The sequence below is a fragment of the Suillus subalutaceus genome (genome assembly GCF_016647625.1).
Source record: "Suillus subalutaceus strain FC151 chromosome Unknown DFJ58scaffold_537, whole genome shotgun sequence".
Lineage (NCBI taxonomy): Eukaryota > Fungi > Basidiomycota > Agaricomycetes > Boletales > Suillaceae > Suillus > Suillus subalutaceus.
In genome coordinates this window covers 1-18,606 of record NW_024540786.1, presented here as the reverse complement: position 1 = coordinate 18,606, position 18,606 = coordinate 1, and the positions used below count along the sequence as shown (strand labels likewise).

The window sequence follows — 18,606 nt, the reverse complement described above, 5'->3', positions numbered from 1 at the left end:
ATTCACCAGACATGACCTGGATTGCGACTGGTGGACGAGATGGGCCCTGGCCTGGAAAACGCAAGTCCTCAATTCAAATCTGGGACACAAAGACAGGCGAACTTGTCGCAACTCTCAAAGGACACATGGACTGGGTGCGCTGTCTGGCTTGGACCAAGGACGGAAAAACGCTTGTCTCCGGGTCATACGATTACTCCATTAGGACATGGAATACCAAAACATGGAGCAAACCGCGGTTCTGGATGAGCACACTTCTGCTGTCATAGCCATTGCAATATCTCCGAATGGCCGCATCCTCGCAAGTGCATCATCGGACAAGACAGCGCGATTGTGGAACTTGACAATGGACAACCCATCAGTTCGCCCCTCCAGCACGCAGAGAAGTGAACTGCGTGTCGTTTTCCGCGCGTGGAAGGCTACTAGCAACTGGCTGCGATGACAAAAACGCGTACTCATGGGATGTTGTTGCGATTGTTAGAGAAGCCGGCCTTCACGAACTTCTTTCGCATTCCAAGGTGAGCTGATAGTCTCATTTATCACATTCTCACAACTGAACTCGCTCTGCTAGGTCAACAAGTCGGCACTCCATGTACGTGACACTCATTCAAAAATCTCATTTTGTTCAACATATACACTCTAGGCTAATGCTACACGACCTCCGGTCCAGCAACGCCTGCCTGCTGGTCGTGTACCTCATGGTTTCTTCGATGGAGTCCCACCAGCTCATGTATGTCATCACTATCACTTTGAGTATATCTGACCTCCGCGGTTCAGACCTCAGCGCCACCAGAAACCACACTTCTCGGCGTTTATTCCATCGCAGCCCCTCCAGTGCCCATGATACGTCACCATCCCCCCTCTCGATTGGGCTCGAAACCTTTTCAAACTGCGCAGACAAGTGGTGAAGAAGTTGAGTTGCAAGGGCGCAGCTCCGCAGATGTCGAGGTCCCATATGCGAAGGGCAAACGTGTATGTTTCTCTACTTCTCAGGCGTTCAACTCGACCTGATATCACATAGAGAAACCCTTCAAAGAGGGGTTGCGTTAGCGAATCAGAAACAGAAAACGAAAGCGTTGCACTCGAAGAACTCTACTTCGGGCAGCTCACAGCCTCCCAAGCCCAATGTCATAAGCCATCTTCGCAACCACAGGCTTCGTCGTCCACCACACCTGCTGCCGGTGACGCTACCACAACTACAACATCAACACCGCCGTCACGCCGTCATGCAATAATAAAAGATGCTGGACTCTGGACTCGCATTTGGCTCTTTCTCGGTTGTCTCTCTCCTGAATATACGGACGATCATCATTAGATCTTGACATCCTTCATGACTCGCATACCTTTACATCTCTCGGCAGACTCTCGTTGATGTGCTCTTCCACTCTCTGATGTATTTCGAACCGTTCTTGAGTTGACTGACCGGGCTTGTGCATGCCGTTGTAGACGCCATCGCCTTTGGGTAGGCAGAGCGATTGCAAACGTGAATATGATCACTTTATCGCTCACACAGTAACCCAGGCGAAAACAAGTTCATTCATGCAATATCTACTACAATGGAGAAGTAGGACACATCAATACTCATGCAGATCTTCATCACAGACGTCCAATCAATTTCATCGCTCAGTCGCTCACACAATACTGACAGATCGCCCTTAAAGCCAGCCAGCCTAAGGGGCGTTACATTGCTAATTCTTGAAGGATGAGACAAGGATGATGGTCACTCCCGACTTCAAAACAGACATCCAGCTGCTCTCCTGAGCTGCGGGTACAGCCTGGGTAGATCACAGGGCACAATAAACGACATGTAACATGCGACATTTGGAATGTTTCAGGTCAGATTTACGGCGACTCTTTGATGGACTGGTCACGCCAGAGACTTGTTCCGACATGTTTGGTTTACTTCTCGCCATTTCCGTTTGGTGACTAGTCCTGACTAGTCTCGCCGCTGGCCCGTGGCCCGTGCCCCCTAGAAACAGCGTCTCCCCGTCCTCTTTCAGCGATCTGCGTATGCAGCTGCAGATTGTATCCTCTCCTTTTCGCGCGACAGTGATACAAAATATGTCAACATGGAGTAAACATTCCTGGACACGATCCTGTTACAAGAAGAGTTGCATTGAAGATCCGCGAGCATGTAGATCTCCATGGGTACCATACGAGCGCAGCCTGTAACAGCGTCATCGAAAGCACGCTGAAAAGGAAAACCCCATGCCAGACATTGCGTGCCATCCCATATTCTCCTGGACAACAAAATACGAGAATGGACATTTCTGGGATTGATTCATCCATTGCGTCTTCCCAACCTAGCGGAGGGAGATCTCAGATACCCAGATTCTGGACACTGCCAGTCTATGTCAGTGGAGAAGCGAACAGTTAAATAGTGCTTCATGTCTCGGCGTACCCTTCTCCATCAATCCAAATTGCTCACTGCCGGCCAGGCTTTCGCATATCTCACTCTCTATCATGCCTGCAAATAGTGCCGATAGTGCTACTCCTTCAGCAGCTAAACCGATCTACAAGGACTTGAACTGGCAGAACATCACTTTGGTCCCTTACTTCGTCCAACTCGTGCCACACAGAGCGCGTGGACCAATTATTCCATCAATCGCCTCCAAACCAATGAAAAGTACCACACAGTTGTCTCAGCATCACGCAAGGGCTCTGAGGAAGACTCTGGGGAATATGAGTACGACGAGTGCTCCAACGAAGTTTGGCTTTTCGACCACGTCAAAGCTTGTGTTTCTCGAATTGAGAAGGAAATGGACATGGAAGACGGCATCCTCCAGAAATGCACCATCATTTTGGCAACGAACGGCACCCGACGAGGAGGTGCGTACAACTTGTTAACACTGTATTCCATTGCTGACATCAATGGTAATCGACAGCCGCGCTACATAATCAGGATCTACTCACCCACTGTACCAATGTACATTGATGTGAATTTTCAATACTACTGCCGTTCGTGTCGGTCGGAGGTCGAATGGTTCTGCTCTCTCGGGTACAGAATCCAACGCCGTCCATCTGCGACGGCGGCTGATGTACTTGCTATCAAAAAAGTGCTCAGCAAGGGCAGGCCTCCAAATGTGCACACGCGCAATGGGTGGCAGACCTTGTGCTGGGGTTACTATCATGACTCTAATGAAAACTATGGCGAAGATTGGCCCCGCATTGAGTGTGGAAAAGTGGAGTTGGACAAGATGGGGTGATGACATTTACGAGGCGTTGTTCGGAGAATTGGAAAAACCTGCTGAAACCGACTCGGAGGCCATGCTCGCATATCGACGATCACTTGTAAGGGGCATGCGGCTGCTCCTGGCCGCTGTCGGTATTTCATACAACGTTGCGTGTACTGATGATGAAAGTGACGGCGGGCCGCATCAATTGATGCTTGAGGGGCCGGGCGACAAGTGGGTTGGGCGGGGGATACGGAACGCATGTGGTTTCCGACTCGCCAGAGATGCAGAAGAAGAGCGGAAGGGTGCCCAGGAACGACCGGAAGAGCAGAAGGTTATGAGGGATGACGACGCGGGCGAGGATGATGATGACGAGGAGGATGATGAGGAGGATGATGATGAGGATGATGACGACGAGGATGACGGACGACAAGGATGATGACGAGGATGATGACGACGACGAAGGGCTTCTGATGATCCATGGACGGGTTAGGAGGTGAGGATGAGCAGATCGAGGATGATGTATTTTTGAAGTCTACTGGCCTAGTGTTGGAAAGCAGTTGTGTTTCAACGAGTAACAAGTGTGCTAATAACGCATACTTATAATATCGAGACGTTTGCAGCTGGCAACCTGTCATGATTTTTTGTTCATGTCAAGTCCGTTTATGCGGGATCTACAAGTTTACAACGGAGAAGTATGAGAATATATCAGATTGCGCGGGCATCCCTCCACGGGATTATCACAACCTTCTAAGTAAAGTATGAATCAATAAAGGTACATCAAAAAGTAGGCGAATATCAGATCATACGAATATCCATCACAGACGTCCAATCCAATCCAGAGCTTGGCATGTGGTATCAAAAAAGGACAGTTTGAAACGTGGCAGAGAGGCAGACTCCATTGATTGGGGCGGTTTTCTGGGTATGGGGTTGTCTAGGTAGGCTGCACGAGCAGCGGGTGTGATGCGTGTTACGTGGATTGTTAGGGATGGAGTGGTGAGCGACAAATGGGACCTTCCGAATATTTGTGGTTGTGGAACCATCTACAGATGATGATCAGTCCAGATCAAATGAAAGATTAAAGAAGTGGATGCACCTGTATCTGTCAAGGCGACACGCACACCTATTTCCGTCCAGCCATCAGGAGAGAGACGTGATAGGGATTATCAGAGGTTTTAAAGTAGACTAGACATGAGAGAGTGTGTCAGATGAATAGACGTACCTGTGAGATTTGAATGGGGTAACTGAAAATGTTGCGTATGGCCCGTATGGGCAAAAGACGAAGGCAGAAGATATTATAACGAAATGAAGAATGTAGACCTGAATGCAGGAAACGGATGTAATTAGTGTGTTGTGTAGTGGAAATGTCGACTGAGAGAGTCACAGGTTGTGACTTGAGGCAGATGATTCTTGGCGCTTCAGTCGCACAGCCCATGCTGTGTATAAGCTGTGGAGCGAACACGAGGATAAAGCATGTAAAAACGCACCAGGAAGCAGTGAAGTCAACTCGGACTTGACAGAAACGCCCATTGTGCCCTTCTCTCCGCCTGTCGTTATCCTCGTAAGTGATGATTTTGGAATCTGATCGATGAAAGCTGAGATGGCGCTACACTCCGTAGAGGTTCTGTAGCATGGCTTCACCCAACACTAAAACGAAAGAGACGTCCGTGACAACACCCCCGCCAGAAATTTGAGGGACACACTGAGCCTGTATGGGGCGTCATACACCTGCCAGGTGGACAGCGGATCATTACTTGTTCACTGGACGGCTCGCTGCGAGCGTGGAACTTGAAGAGCGGAAAACAGATAGGAGAAGACTGGAGAGACGGAGAAAGTCAAGTGGAGAGCATAGCGTTGTCTCCGGACGGGAAGAAAGTGGTTAGCGGGAGTGGGGATGGTGCAGTGAGGCTGTGGGACATTGACACATGCAAGGTCATCGCTAAATGGACGGGGCACACCGGAATAGTGTGATCTGTCTACTGGAGTCGAGATGGTCGGAGAGTGTTAAGCGGATCTGAGGATGGGACTGCAAGGCAATGGGTCGTGGAAAGTGGGGAGACACGGGACGAGGAAAGTGGAGAAACCATACTTGCATCGATCAAGACAGGACACCATCAAGTGTGGGCAGTCGTCTATTCACCAGACATGACCTGGATTGCGACTGGTGGACGTGATGAGCCCTGGCCTGGAGAACTCATCAAATCCTCAATTCAAATCTGGGACGCAAAGACAGGCAAGCTTATCGCAACTCTCAAAGGACACACAGAGGAAGTGCGTTGCCTCGCTTGGACCGCGGACGGAATAACGCTTATCTCTGGGTCATGGGATCGCTCCATTAGGACATGGAATACAACCAAGTGGGAGCAAACCGCGGTTCTGGATGAGCACACTTCTGCTGTCATAGCCATTGCAATATCTCCGAATGGCCGCATCCTCGCAAGTGCATCGTCGGACAAGACAGCGCGATTGTGGAACCTTGACAATGGACAACCCATCAGTTCGCCCCTCCAGCACGCAAGGCAAGTGAACTGCGTGTCATTTTCCGCTGATGGAAAGCTACTAGCCACCGGTTGCAATGACACAAACGCGTACTCATGGGAAGTTGCTGCGATTCTTAGAGAAGCCGGCCTTGACAGCCTTCTGTTGGATTCAAAGGTGAGCTGATCGTCTCGTTGTATTACATTCTCACAACTGAACTCGCTCTGCCAGGCTAACAAGTCGGCAGTCCATGTACGTAACACCTTCATTCAAAGAATACTTTAGGGTAATGCTACACGACGTCCAATCCAGCAACGTCCGCTTGCTTCTCAGGTACCCCATGGTTTTTTTGATGGAGTTCCACCAGTTCATGTACGTCATCGTTATGACTTCCATTTTGTTTTGCTGACCTCCGTGTTCTCAGTCCTCTGCACGAAGCCATCCCTACTCAGCACCGCAAGGAAGCACACTTCTCAGGCGTTTATTCCATCGTAACCGCAGTCCCTCTAGTGCCCATGATACGTCACCGTCCTCTCCTCTTGACTGGGCTCGAAACCTTTTGAAATGGCGCAGACAAAGCGGTGAAGGTGTCGAGTTACAAGAGTGCAGCCCTGCAGTAGTTGAAGTTCCGTATGCAAAGGGCAAACGTGTAAGTCCCTTCTCCTCTATCGTTTTACTCTACCTAATTTCACGTAGAGAAACGCTTGCGCGAGGGAGAAACGCAAAAAGATACCATTGCCCTCGAAGAGTACTACTGCGGGAAGGTCACAGCCTCCCAAGCCTAATGTCACCCAGCCATCTTCACAACCACAGGCAGCTGACTCGTTGTCCACCACATCTGCTGCCGGTGATGCTACCGCAGCTCCAAATTCAACAACACCGTCACGCCAAGATGCAACGATAAGACAGGCTGGACGCTGGACCCGCTTATGGCTCTTTCTCGGTTGTCTTTCTCCTGAATATACAGACAGTCATCATTAGACCTTCTCATCCTTCACGACGCCTTTACATCTCTCGATGAACTCTCGTTGATGTGCTCTTCCTACTCGTCCCACTCCTCTGATGTATTTCGAACCGTCCTTTGTTTACGATACCGATACCAAACGCCCTCGTCATCTCCGTCTGCAATATCAATGTATACTACCCATACTTCACCCAAGTCACAGCCTGACAAATGAATGATCGTCCGATATCAGAATTCATTGACGCTAGTGATGTGGTGTTGAAACAAAAATCAAACTAATGCCATTCCATTTCACCACGAGTACGACTCCTACTGCATCACATCATATCAGGATTCCCTACCGTATGCACTACGATCTCTTACTGTATCGCATCACAACCTCCTACCGCACGCATCGCACTATGACCTCACAGCTCCACTCAACTCCTCCCACAATCCAAAATTCAATTTCTCTCCTTGCGTCCTCTAATCCCACCTAGGAACCCCAAAAGACTGCGTTTCTGCACATCCGATAATGCGCCGTCGCAGCTCGTCGCAAATGCATACAAAATCCTACTTCCATCCCAACATCAACAACCCAATCCAATCTCATACGGGAGTGGAAGGTGGGAAGGGATCGGACTCATTCAAGACATTCTCCTGAAATTCCTCATCCTTATCCATCTCGTCTTCAACACCGAACGGGACAGGTTCGATCAAGGCTGATATCAACGCATTGAGCAAGGACAAAGACCCACCACCTCTCCCTCCTTCTGAATCGTAGCGAGCGTGAGAGCAGACATAGAGATGGACGGCGGATCAGAGAACATCGAGGCATGGGAATTCGCGTGGATTGGGGGGTGGTGCGGTTTCTGAGGTTGGGAAGCTCATGTTTGGTTGTTAACTTGAGAAGAGGAGGTTGGGAGGAGTGTGTTGAGCAGGAACGTTATTTGTTTGCGGACGTGGATTTCCGAGTCTGTAGTGTTCATCGCGTGTGTGAATGTGAGGGTTGTGAGCATACAAAGAGGGTAGGGGTTGTGAGAGAATACGCACATTCCAGACACATCCTCAACGCGCTCCATTCACCCACCATACCAATCATTTGCACAGCAGCAGCGTTCAGTTTCAGTAGACCAGAAAGCGCGCATAGGGCTCGCGAGCGGGTTTCGGGGGAGTTTGAAGAGGGGGAGAGGAATTTGAGGAACGTGGGGAGGGGGTCGAGGTGGAGATACTGTTATCAAATAGAACATGAACACAAAGTACAGTTAGTTAGGGTGAATTGAACCGGGGCCATGCAAAACTGGATGTAGATTGGATACATGTTAGGAAGAGGATGCATTGAAAGAGAAGGAGGACTCACGGCGAGCTGAGCAGCTGGGATGTTTCGTAGTGCAGTTCCAATTATCCGAAGAGTTTGCATTTCGAGGGTGTCGTTCATACTGGATACTAGGAGGAGGTTGTGTAGGGATTTCCATAGCACTAGTCTCTTCAGGTCTGTATCATACCATTTGTTAGATCGCGCATTAATCCACGCGAGCATAATCACCATTCGTATCGTCGATATTGTGAACTAGCTATATTCCATGGCAAGAAACTATGAGACACACAAGGTTCAATCACAGGACGAGACGGGATGCACCATGTTGAGATAATCAAGTGCCTGTAATCTATCATCTTCGGCTTGCCTTTCATCCAGGCCTAGTGTAAGAGTCTCTTCCGTGAGTTGTGCATCTGGTTTACCGAGGACGCGAGTACCAGTATCTCCGGGGCCACGTGCACACCTATCTCCGTCCGGTCGTCAGAAAAGAGACGCTATAGGCATTATCAGCGTATATTTTCAAAGTAGACATATGAGAGAGTGACCGATGTACAGACGTACCTGTGGGATTTGAACGGAGAAAATGAAAATTCTAGGTTACGGGTATGGTAAACGACAGAGGCAGAAATGTTATGACGAAATAGAGAAAGTAGACCTCAACGCAGGAACTGGAGTAAACGGATGTGATGAGCACGTCGTATATTGGAAATGTCGACTGAGAGAGTCACCGGTTGTGACCTGAGGCAGATGATTCTTGGGCGCTTCAGTCGCACAGCCTATGCTGTGTATAAGCTGTGAAGCGAACACGAGGATAAAGCATGTACAACGTACCAAGAGACAGTAGATTCAACTCTAACTTGACCAAAACGTCCGTTGTGCCCTCCTGTCCGCCTATCATTGTCGTCTTTGTAAGTGATGATTTTGAAATTTGATGGATGAAAGCTGAGATGGCGCTGCACTCCGTAGCAGGAATTCAGGAGTATGGCTTCACCCACCACTAAAATGAAAGAGATATCAGCAAAAACACCTCGCCAGAAATTTGAAGGGCACAGTGATGAAGTCTGGGGCGTCATACACGTGCCAGGCGGACAGCGGATCATCACTTGTTCATTGGATGGCTCGCTGCGAGTGTGGAACTTGAAGAGCGGGAATCAGATAGGAGAACACTGGAGAGACGGAGAACATCAGGAAATCACGAGTTTACTTTTTGCCCACTAATGTACAACTTTTTGCACAAAGCGGTGGGGAAGTAGTGCGAAGGCAATAAAAGTAAAAGCTACTTTTTTCAGTAGATCTCTCGGCCCAAATCCAACTTTTTTTCAACTTATTTTTGCGAGACCCACATAAAACGGCACAATAGTGAGCATTAAAAGTTGTCAACATTAAAATAAGTAGTCCAAAAGTGCGAAAAATGGAGATAAAAAGCAGTCTAGGAGTAGTTCACAAACGCAAAAGACGGCTCAATACAGCGGGGGGAATGACGGGGAAGATGTGTTTGAATGTGCGGAAGCAGAGTCCAGAGAGTACAGAAATGATGGAGGACACCGGTGAAAACAGTAAACATCCTGTTGGACACATAAGTAGAGCGCATGTCAAGTAAAAAAAACTTACAGAGCAGGGCACGCTCGCCCTTAGGTTTCAGCTCCTCGGCAGGAGCACTCTTGAGTTTTTTGGCTGCTTCCTGGCGCTTGCGCACCAGGGCGATTATGTCCGCAGTGTACTTCACCCCTCGCCTCTTGAGGGACTCGTAGTATTCGGATGTCGCTGAGCCACAGTTTGCCTCCGAAAAGGCTGATATTGCGGTGCTCTCTTTACTGCTGGTGTTGTTTTGCTTCAAAACTTTCGGCTTCGCAGCGAAATTAAAGGCACGTTCAAGCTGCAAAGGTGGACCGTCAATTGAAGTCAAAAACCATAGATGGGACCTACTGCAGCAGCACTTGCAGCAATTACAGCCTGCATGCCCTTCACCTGCAGAGCATCCGTGTTGAGTGCCGGTACATCGAGGAATCCGGCAATCGCGTTGATGTGAGCAGACTCGATCAGTTCCAACATGAACACCGACCGGTAGATCTTGTCTGCGTCACGAGTCTCTGGATCCTCATAGAGGAAGGCCCATTTTTTCGAGAAGAAATGTTGCCAGCCCCTGTTCATACTCGGCACCGTCGTCGTCATCGTCGTCGTCGCCATTCTCGTCATCTCTAGAGGCCGCCAGAAAGTTCGCGATGAGGGCAATAGCTGTTGATCCAAAGTTGCTGCGCCAGGAACATATGCGCTGATTCACCTTCAAATGAAGGACAATTTACAGTTAGAAAGATAGTTAGGATGTGAAAATAAACTTGACTCGGACTTACCAAGCCTACTATGGGACCTTTTGGTTGAATGTTGTGATTTATTCCTGGAAATGAGACGTTGAAAATAGCCTGGAGTGCCGGAAGTAATTTTTCGGTCTCGATAGACCAAAATTTTGGCTGAGCACCTGCCCAAAGAAAGACCGTTGGGATAAATGTCCGGCGCCATGCGCCACCCTCCAACATAATTGGTGGGAGGTCCGTGTTTCGCCATTGAGCACCAGCTTTGGGCTTTGTCGACATGTCGGCAGCCATCAAATTGGGTTCGGAGGGCATCGAAAGTACTGGTTCCAGTTTAGCTTCTTGGGTGGGTTCGGTTTCTCGGCGACTGTCACACTGGTCTAGCACATACCTCAGTATTGAGAGAATAAATATTGAACCAACACTTACCTTTGTAGTAATGCGCATTGGCTTGGGAACCTGCTCGACGTTGGCAGAGATAGGCTCTTCGTCAAGTAGCATAGGGTCAATAACACACTTGAACGTGTCGCGGCAGGTCTGTATCCCTCCTCGGCAGCATCCTCACTGTGATCGGATACGTATTCTTCAGACGATTCTATTAATTCAGCCTCCTCGATTGTCCTCTTGGTGGACGAGACCCCGCGAGGCGGGACTTGCTCTAGGGCAAACCTTACGATGTCTGCTTGTTGGCTGTATGGCAATTGATTGAAAGATATTGGTGCCAGTGCTTCAGGCATTCGTCGTCCGAAGTTTCGGCAATCTGTACAACAGACTAAAACAAAATGTCAGTGTGCATCAGTTGAACTTCGATGTTTTGATGCCGTGACTTACCTTCAGGCTTGCCTTAACCTTTCCGTTAGTTACAAGGGCAGGTTCCTCGAAATTGTTGTCTTCATCGTCAGCATCAGCATCAGCGTCAACGTCAGCATCAGCGTCAACGTCAACGTCAGCATCAGCGTCGTCTCCACCTACATCTCCGTCTCCATCTTCGTCAATGTCGTTGTCACCATCTCTGTCCTCTTCCTCTTCCTCGTCACCCTCTGAAGATTCTGTCAAGGACGGAGGAGGGTCTTTTGCGAGTGAGACAGTGGTCGCTGCAGTTTGGCTTGTCTTCAAAGTGGTTGCTGACAAAACAGTGCCGTCTGAAAATTCGGATTCAGGTGTCGCAACAGGAGACGCTTTCGACTTCGTCTCAGGTTTCACGAGATTGCGCCAGTTGTTGATCTTGCCTGTCAAGCTAAATTTTTTACCTCTGAGCGACCAAGTAAGTGTCATAAAATGCAGTGTAGATTCTGTGAGCATCAAGATCATGATGGTGAGAAGACGAATTAACTGACGGTACAGGATTTCCTTTCTTGTCGCAATCAGGTGCCTTCCCATCAAGAATCTGTCTTGTTGCGGTACTGATTGCATCACGTATCAAGGAAGCCTTCTTCTTTGGCGGCCTTGCAGCAGCCTTGCTTCCAACCGCTTTACTCTCTCCTGCACCTACACCACCACCATCTTGACTAATGTGATGATCGCCTGTACCTTGACCCTTAGCCTCTGCTGCAGGCACAGGCAGACTCTCTGAGGTAAGATCACTGTCGGCACCTTTCCCATCTGTCTTTTTTTTGACCGGCCTAGCACGAGGCCTTACTGGCTTCACTTTTCCAGTCGCCTGAGTCGCCTGCTCCACCTCCATGGCAGCCTCAATACCAGCAATACGATCGATTTTGCTCTGCTGAGTGGCTTCCTGGGCAGCCTGTGCTTCCTGGGCACGCTGTTTGTCTTCCTTGATCTGGGCCTGGGTGCGTCGTTTTCTTTTACCTTCGAGGAGCACATGTCCAGGGTGCTGTGTTGCATTTTTGGTGCGTGTACGGCGAGGAGAGACGGGAGGTGCCATAGTGGATATGAAAGGCAGGCAAGGGATGCGGCAAAGGAGCACAATAAAAGGTCAGTAAGATTTAGTCGAATGTATGCTGCAAAATTTCCTAAACGCAAACAAACAACCCTGCAGTAGTACGACTCAATACGATTTTCCAAGTCCGCCTGCACTCGCTACCAGTAGGTGCGTCCACCTACACCACCGAATACCATCAACTCAAGTATCAAATAGCTGTTCTTTCGACTGCATCGCTTCAATACTGCCAGAACTGGTCCTGGCGATCCTTCCAGCTTCATCCTCTCAGTTCCCAATACCATCAACTGCCGTCCCAGAACTGGTACTGGCTATCCTACCACCCATTCTCTCGCCTCCCAATACCATTAACTGCCATCCCAGAACTGGTCCTGGCGATCCTACCACCCATTCTCTCGCCTCCCAATACCATCAACTGCCGTCCCAGAACTGGTCCTGGCAATCCTACCACCCATTCTCTCGCCTCCCAATACCATCATCTGCCGTCCCAGAACTGGTACTGGCTATCCCTGTTTTTCCCTCGACTCCCAATACCATTAACTCAAACATCATGCCCCACCCACACCAAGTGCCCAGCGGTCTTAGCATCCCTTGCACGAAGCCAGGGTGCAATCGTTGGTTCAAGAATCGGTCTGGGTATACTCAGCATATGAATGCGAAGCACCCCGTCTTCTTACAACCACCTACGTTGACGCAACCATCCGTACCTCGTTCGGCAAGTCCAGCACAGGCGGGCCCTGACATCTTTGGTCATGGGGACATTGGCGGCGACTTTGGTGATGCCGGTGCAGCCGGTCCCATAGACAACGAAGATCCTCTGCAATCAACAGCAGAGTTCTTTGGCGCTGGTGAACGATTGTTTAGAAATTACCATCCTCTTTTGTCTGGTAAGTTTTTGTCTTGTTTTATTTTTATTTTTATTGACATAATGCACTCAAAAGCTCGCCCTTGCGATGCTGAGGGTGTGTTCCTTCCACCAGGAACACCACCTCCACCACTCACAGAAAAGACACCAGACGACTGGACTCCCTACAAGAGCCGTGTCGAGTTTGAGCTTGCCGACTACCTATTTACAAAGAACCAAACTCCCGCACATTCTATCGACCACCTCCTGAACATTTGGGCAGCTTCCTTAATCCAAGCCGGGAGCAAGGCCACCCTATTTCCAGATCATCGCGATGTCTACAGGACGATTGACAATACTCCCCTTGGCGATGTTAAGTGGCAATCTTTTTCGGTCAAGTATACAGGCGCAATTCCAGATGAAGGTGCCCCACCCTGGATGGCAGATTCTCATGATGTCTGGTTTCGTGATCCCCGCGATGTTGTTCGAAATATGCTTGCTAACCCAGACTTCGCTGCGGAGATGGATCTCCAACCTTACCGTGAGTTCGCAACAGAGAACAATGAACGCCAATGGCAGGACTTCATGTCTGGAGATTGGGGCTGGGCTCAAGCAGTACGTGTTTCATCATTTTATTGTGTGTGGTTTGACAAGCGCATCTATAGGACATCATATCTAAGGATGCTGACACACATGGCTCAACCTTTGTGCCGGTTATTCTTGGAAGTGACAAAACTACCGTTTCAGTTGCCACGGGACAAAATGACTACTACCCACTCTACGCTTCTATCGGCAACGTTCGGAATAATGTGCGTCGTGCTCATCGAAATGCTGTTGCAGTTGTAGCCTTCCTCGCAATGCCCAAAAGTAAGTGGTCGCTTATTTTATGTTCTATCCTCATTACATTTCCAACAGCAACCAAAGAGCATGCTGATACACCAGGCTTTCGAAATTTCCGACGCCAACTTTTCCATTCTTCACTCTCGTTCATCCTCAAGAACCTCAAACCCGCTATGACAAAACCTGAAGTTGCACGCTTCGGAGATGGCCATTATCGGCGTGTGGTCTATGGACTTGGGCCCTACATTGCAGACTATGAAGAACAGGTGCTGCTCGCCTGTATATTACGAAATTGGTGCGCCAAGTAAGTTTTTCAATGAGCGTTTTATATCTGTGCTTATACCAAGTAACTTGAAGGTGTCTTTCACCTCGTGGAAACCTTGATGCGATCAATCGCAATCGCACAAGAGCTCACGCAGATGCGCTAATTGAAGAGTATGATTCTGGAACCCTGCGGTTTGAGTACGGTTTAGTTGGCGAGCTTGTGGTACCTCGGTCACTCCGTTTCACTTGTACTTAGATTCACGCATTAACACAGCCATTTACCAACGATTTCCCCCGTGCTGATATCCATGAGCTACTTGCGCCTGACCTTCTCCATCAACTCATCAAGGGGGCATACAAAGATCATTTGGTCGACTGGGTAGAGAAATACCTCCTGCAGACGCACGGAAAGAGGCAAGCCAACATCATCTTGGATGATATTGACCGAAGGTGTGTTTTCTTTCTGCAATTTTCATTTAATCTTACTTTCATATTAGGATTGCGGCAGTTCCTCCATTTCCTGGACTGCGTAGATTTCCTCAAGGACGCCACTTCAAACAGTGGACTGGTGACGACTCAAAGGCGCTTATGAAGGTAATTTACATATTCTTCTACACGAGATATTGTAGCGCTAACCATGTGAAGGTTTACTTGCCTGCAATTGAAGGCTATGTCCCAACAGATGTTGTGCGTGCGTTCCGCGCATTACTTGAATTCTGTTACCTCGTCCGCCGCAATATCATCACTGAGAAGTCCCTCGTCGAAATTCAAGATGCGCTCACTCGTTTTCACACATATCGTGAGGTTTTCAGGACCACTGGAGTGGTCCCCACCTTCTCGCTTCCCCGACAGCACTCGATGACTCACTATGTCTCCCTGATTCGACTATTTGGTGCTCCGAATGGCCTGTGCTCCTCAATCACGGAGTCGAAACACATCAAGGCTGTCAAAGAGCCATGGAGACGTTCCAGTCGGTACAAGGCACTAGGCCAGATGCTGCTAACTAATCAGCGTCTGGACAAGTTAGCGGCATCACGTGTGGATTTCCGTATTCGCGGGATGCTCTCAGGTACATGCTTATCCTCTGTTCTCGCATCGCTTGGTAATTTTTTTAATTTCTACCTTTAAATTTCAATGTTGACGTTTATCACTACTAGAACCACCAGCAGATGGACAACCCACTGTCCCCTCCACACAAGGCAGTGCAGAAGTGCTTGATGTTGACGAAGAAGAACCCAGCGCAGCGCGAAGTGCCAGTGTGCCTGACGCTGATGTCGTTGCGGACTCTGAGGACATTGATGCACCGACTTCTGTCCTTGCACACGTAGAACTCAGTCGAACATCTCGTGAGTCATTTTTTGCGCGTTCTGAAGTACTAGCTAATTACATACTAAATAGAAGGGAGAAAGCGGGCACAAAGTGTTCCTGCGCTAGCCAGCGAGCTTCACATCCCACACTTGGTTGATCTTGTCCGACAATTCCTCACCGAACAATTGTATCCGGACAAGGAACTCGCTGAAGTGCCTGTGAGCATCATGGACTGCCCTCATTTTGATGGGAGGATACGTGTTTTCAATTCCGCGGTATCAACATTCTTTGCACCGAGTGACTTGAGCGGGATTGGTGGGATGAAACACGAGTACATTCGTGTGTCCCCCAAATGGAGAAATGGACATCCACGCAAAGATTGTGTGTTCGTCATTACTGACCCAAATGCTCACGGAATGCGGGGCATGGATATCGCTCAGGTACTCACGTTTTTTTCCTTTCGACTTAGGGGTGTATACTATCCATGCGCTATTGTCCGCTGGTTCAACCGAGTTGGCGATGCACCCGACGACGACACCGGAATGTGGATGGTGAAGTCTTCTTCCACTGGTGATCATGCGTTTGCAGTGATCCATGTGGATACCATCTTCCGTTCTGCCCATCTCATTCCTGTCTATGGTACTGATCCGCTTCCCTCCGTGATTAAACCCCACCATGTCCTCGAGATCTTCACCCTCTTCTATGTCAACAAATATGCTGACCATCACGCCTTCGAGATAGCGTGTTAGCACTTTCCAATGTGACCATCTTTTTCTGGTACCTTTCATGCTTTTTCCACGTCACTTACTTTAGGGATTCTCGCTCACTCAATTACAAACTTTTCACTTTTTCCCACTTTTTCACTTATTTTGTGCCCTTTACTTAATTCAATGGCACAAACTTTTCAAGTTCGAACAAATAGTGATGATTGTTAACGGGTTGTGCAAATAAGCGCGAAAAAAGTTAGAAAAGTAAACTCATGATTTACTGATGAAAGTAAAGTGTACAGAATAGCGTTGTCTCCGGATGGGAAGAAAGTAGTTAGCGGGAGTGTGGATGGTGCAGTGAGGTTGTGGGACATCGACACATGCAAGGTCATCACGAAATGGATAGGGCACACAAAGGAAGTGGTGTCCGTCTACTGGAGTCGAGATGGTCGGAGAGTGTTAAGCGGATCTAACGATGGGACTGCAAGGCAATGGAACGCGGACAGTGGGGAGACGCAGGACGAGGAAAGCGGAAGAAAACCATACTTGCATCGATCAAGACAGGACACCATCAAGTGTGGGCAGTCGTCTATTCACCAGACATGATCTGGATTGCGACTGGTGGACGTGATGAGCCCTGGCCTGGAAAACACATCAAATCCTCAATTCAAATCTGGGACGCAAAGACAGGCAAGCTTATCGCAACTCTCAAAGGACACACCAAAGCAGTGCGTTGCCTGGCTTGGACCGCGGACGGAAAAAACGCTTGTCTCTGGATCATGGGATGGCTCGATCAGGACATGGAATACAACCAAGTGGGAGCAAACCGCGGTTCTGGATGACCACACCGATCATGTCATGGCCATTGCAATATCACCGAATGACCGCATCCTCGCAAGCGCATCATGCGACAATACAGCGCGATTGTGGAACCTTGACAATGCACAACCCATCAGTTCGCCCCTCCAGCACGCAAAGCAAGTGAACTGCGTGTCCTTTCCCGCCGATGGAAAGCTACTAGCAACCGGTTGCAATGACAAAACGCGTACTCATGGGATGTTGCTGCGATTGTTAGAGAAGCCGGCCTTGACACCCTTCTGTTGGATTCAAAGGTGAGCTGACAGGCATGTCTCATCCATTTCATTCTCACAACTGAACGTGCTCTGCCAGGCTAACAAGTCGGCACTCCATGTACGTGACACCTTCATTCAAAGATCTCGTTGTGCTCAACATACATACTCTAGGCTAATGCTACACGACGTCCGATCCAGCAACGTCCGATCCAGCAACGTCCGCTGCTTATAAGGTATCCCATGGTTTTTTTGATGGAGTCCCACCAGCTCATGTACGTCATCACTATCACTTTGAGTATTATCCTGACCTCCGCGGTTTCAGTCCTCACCACCACAAGAAACCACACTTCTGGGCGTTTATTCCACCGCAACCGCAGGCCCCTCCAGTGCCCATGGTACACCACTGGTCCTCTCCTCTCGACTGGGCTCGAAACCTTTTCAAACGGCGTGGTCGACAAAGTGGTGAAGGTATCGAATTACAAGGGGCGCAGCCCAGCAGTTATTAAAGTTCCATATGCGAAGGGCAAACGTGTATGTCCTTTCTCCCTCTCGACGTTCAACTTGACCTGATGTCATGTAGAGAAACGCTTCAGCGAGGGAGGTTGCATTAGCGAAACAGAAACAGAAACAGAAAATGAAACCATTGCCCTCGAAGAACTCTACTGCGGGCAACTCACAGCCTCCCAAGCCCAATGTCACCCAGCCATCTTCGCAGCCGCAGGTTGCCGTCTCCAGTTCATCCACCACACCTGCCGTCGGTAACGGCTACTGGCATAGCTACGACTTCAACACCCTCACGCCCAGATGCAACGATAAGACAGGCTGGACTCTGGACTCGTTTCCGGCTCTTCATTGTTTGTCTCTCTCCTGAATATACCGACGGCCATCATTAGATCTTCGTTCGCGAGTTGCATGCCTTTACATCTCTCGACGGACTGTCGTTGATATACTCTACCTACTCGTCCACTCCCCTCTGAGTAGTTCGAACCGTTCTTTATGTACGATACAGATACCACACGCCTTGTCATCTCCGTCTGCATTATTAATGTGTACTACCCATACATCATGCAAGTCACGACTACGCACATTCTGACCAACGAACGATCGTCCGATATCAGTATTCATCAACATCAGTAGTGTGATGTGATGTTAAAACAAAATCAAATCAAATGCCATTTCACCCCAAGTACGATCCCCCATCGCACACATCGCACTACAAACCTCACAGTCCCACTCAACTCCTTCCATTCCCCAATCGCCAATCCAAAATTCAAATTTCCCTCTCCTTGTGTCGCTCCAATCCCCTCCCAAGAACCCCCAAAGACTTCGTTTCTTGACAGCTGAAAAACGCCATTGCAGCTTGTTGCGAACGTGTACAAAATCCTAGGTCCATCCCAGCATCAACAATCCAATACGGGAGTGAAAGGAAGGAAGAAGGGAAGGAAAAGTGGG

The 18,606-nt window shown here is 49.0% G+C and overlaps 2 protein-coding genes across 2 annotated transcripts; one reads left to right on the top strand and one right to left on the bottom strand.

The window, feature by feature from the left end:
• Nucleotides 1-9,291: 9,291 nt before the first annotated feature.
• Nucleotides 9,292-12,103, bottom strand: DFJ58DRAFT_849676 (uncharacterized protein; the record flags this gene model as incomplete). The annotated part of the gene is made up of 10 exons (XM_041393726.1): nt 9,292-9,338; nt 9,521-9,785; nt 9,836-9,999; nt 10,070-10,190; nt 10,261-10,598; nt 10,648-10,677; nt 10,736-10,782; nt 10,893-10,990; nt 11,050-11,470; nt 11,556-12,103. 10 exons carry the CDS (start codon nt 12,101-12,103, stop codon nt 9,292-9,294), a joined length of 2,079 nt encoding a protein of 692 aa, XP_041234852.1.
• A 943-nt stretch (nt 12,104-13,046) lies between these two features.
• On the top strand, nt 13,047-16,123 carry DFJ58DRAFT_672808 (uncharacterized protein; the record flags this gene model as incomplete). The annotated part of the gene is made up of 9 exons (XM_041383036.1): nt 13,047-13,577; nt 13,628-13,829; nt 13,878-14,106; nt 14,160-14,289; nt 14,341-14,516; nt 14,564-14,660; nt 14,712-15,168; nt 15,299-15,400; nt 15,468-16,123. The coding sequence occupies 9 exons, from the start codon at nt 13,047-13,049 to the stop codon at nt 16,121-16,123; spliced, it is 2,580 nt and encodes an 859-aa protein (XP_041234851.1).
• Nucleotides 16,124-18,606: the final 2,483 nt, after the last annotated feature.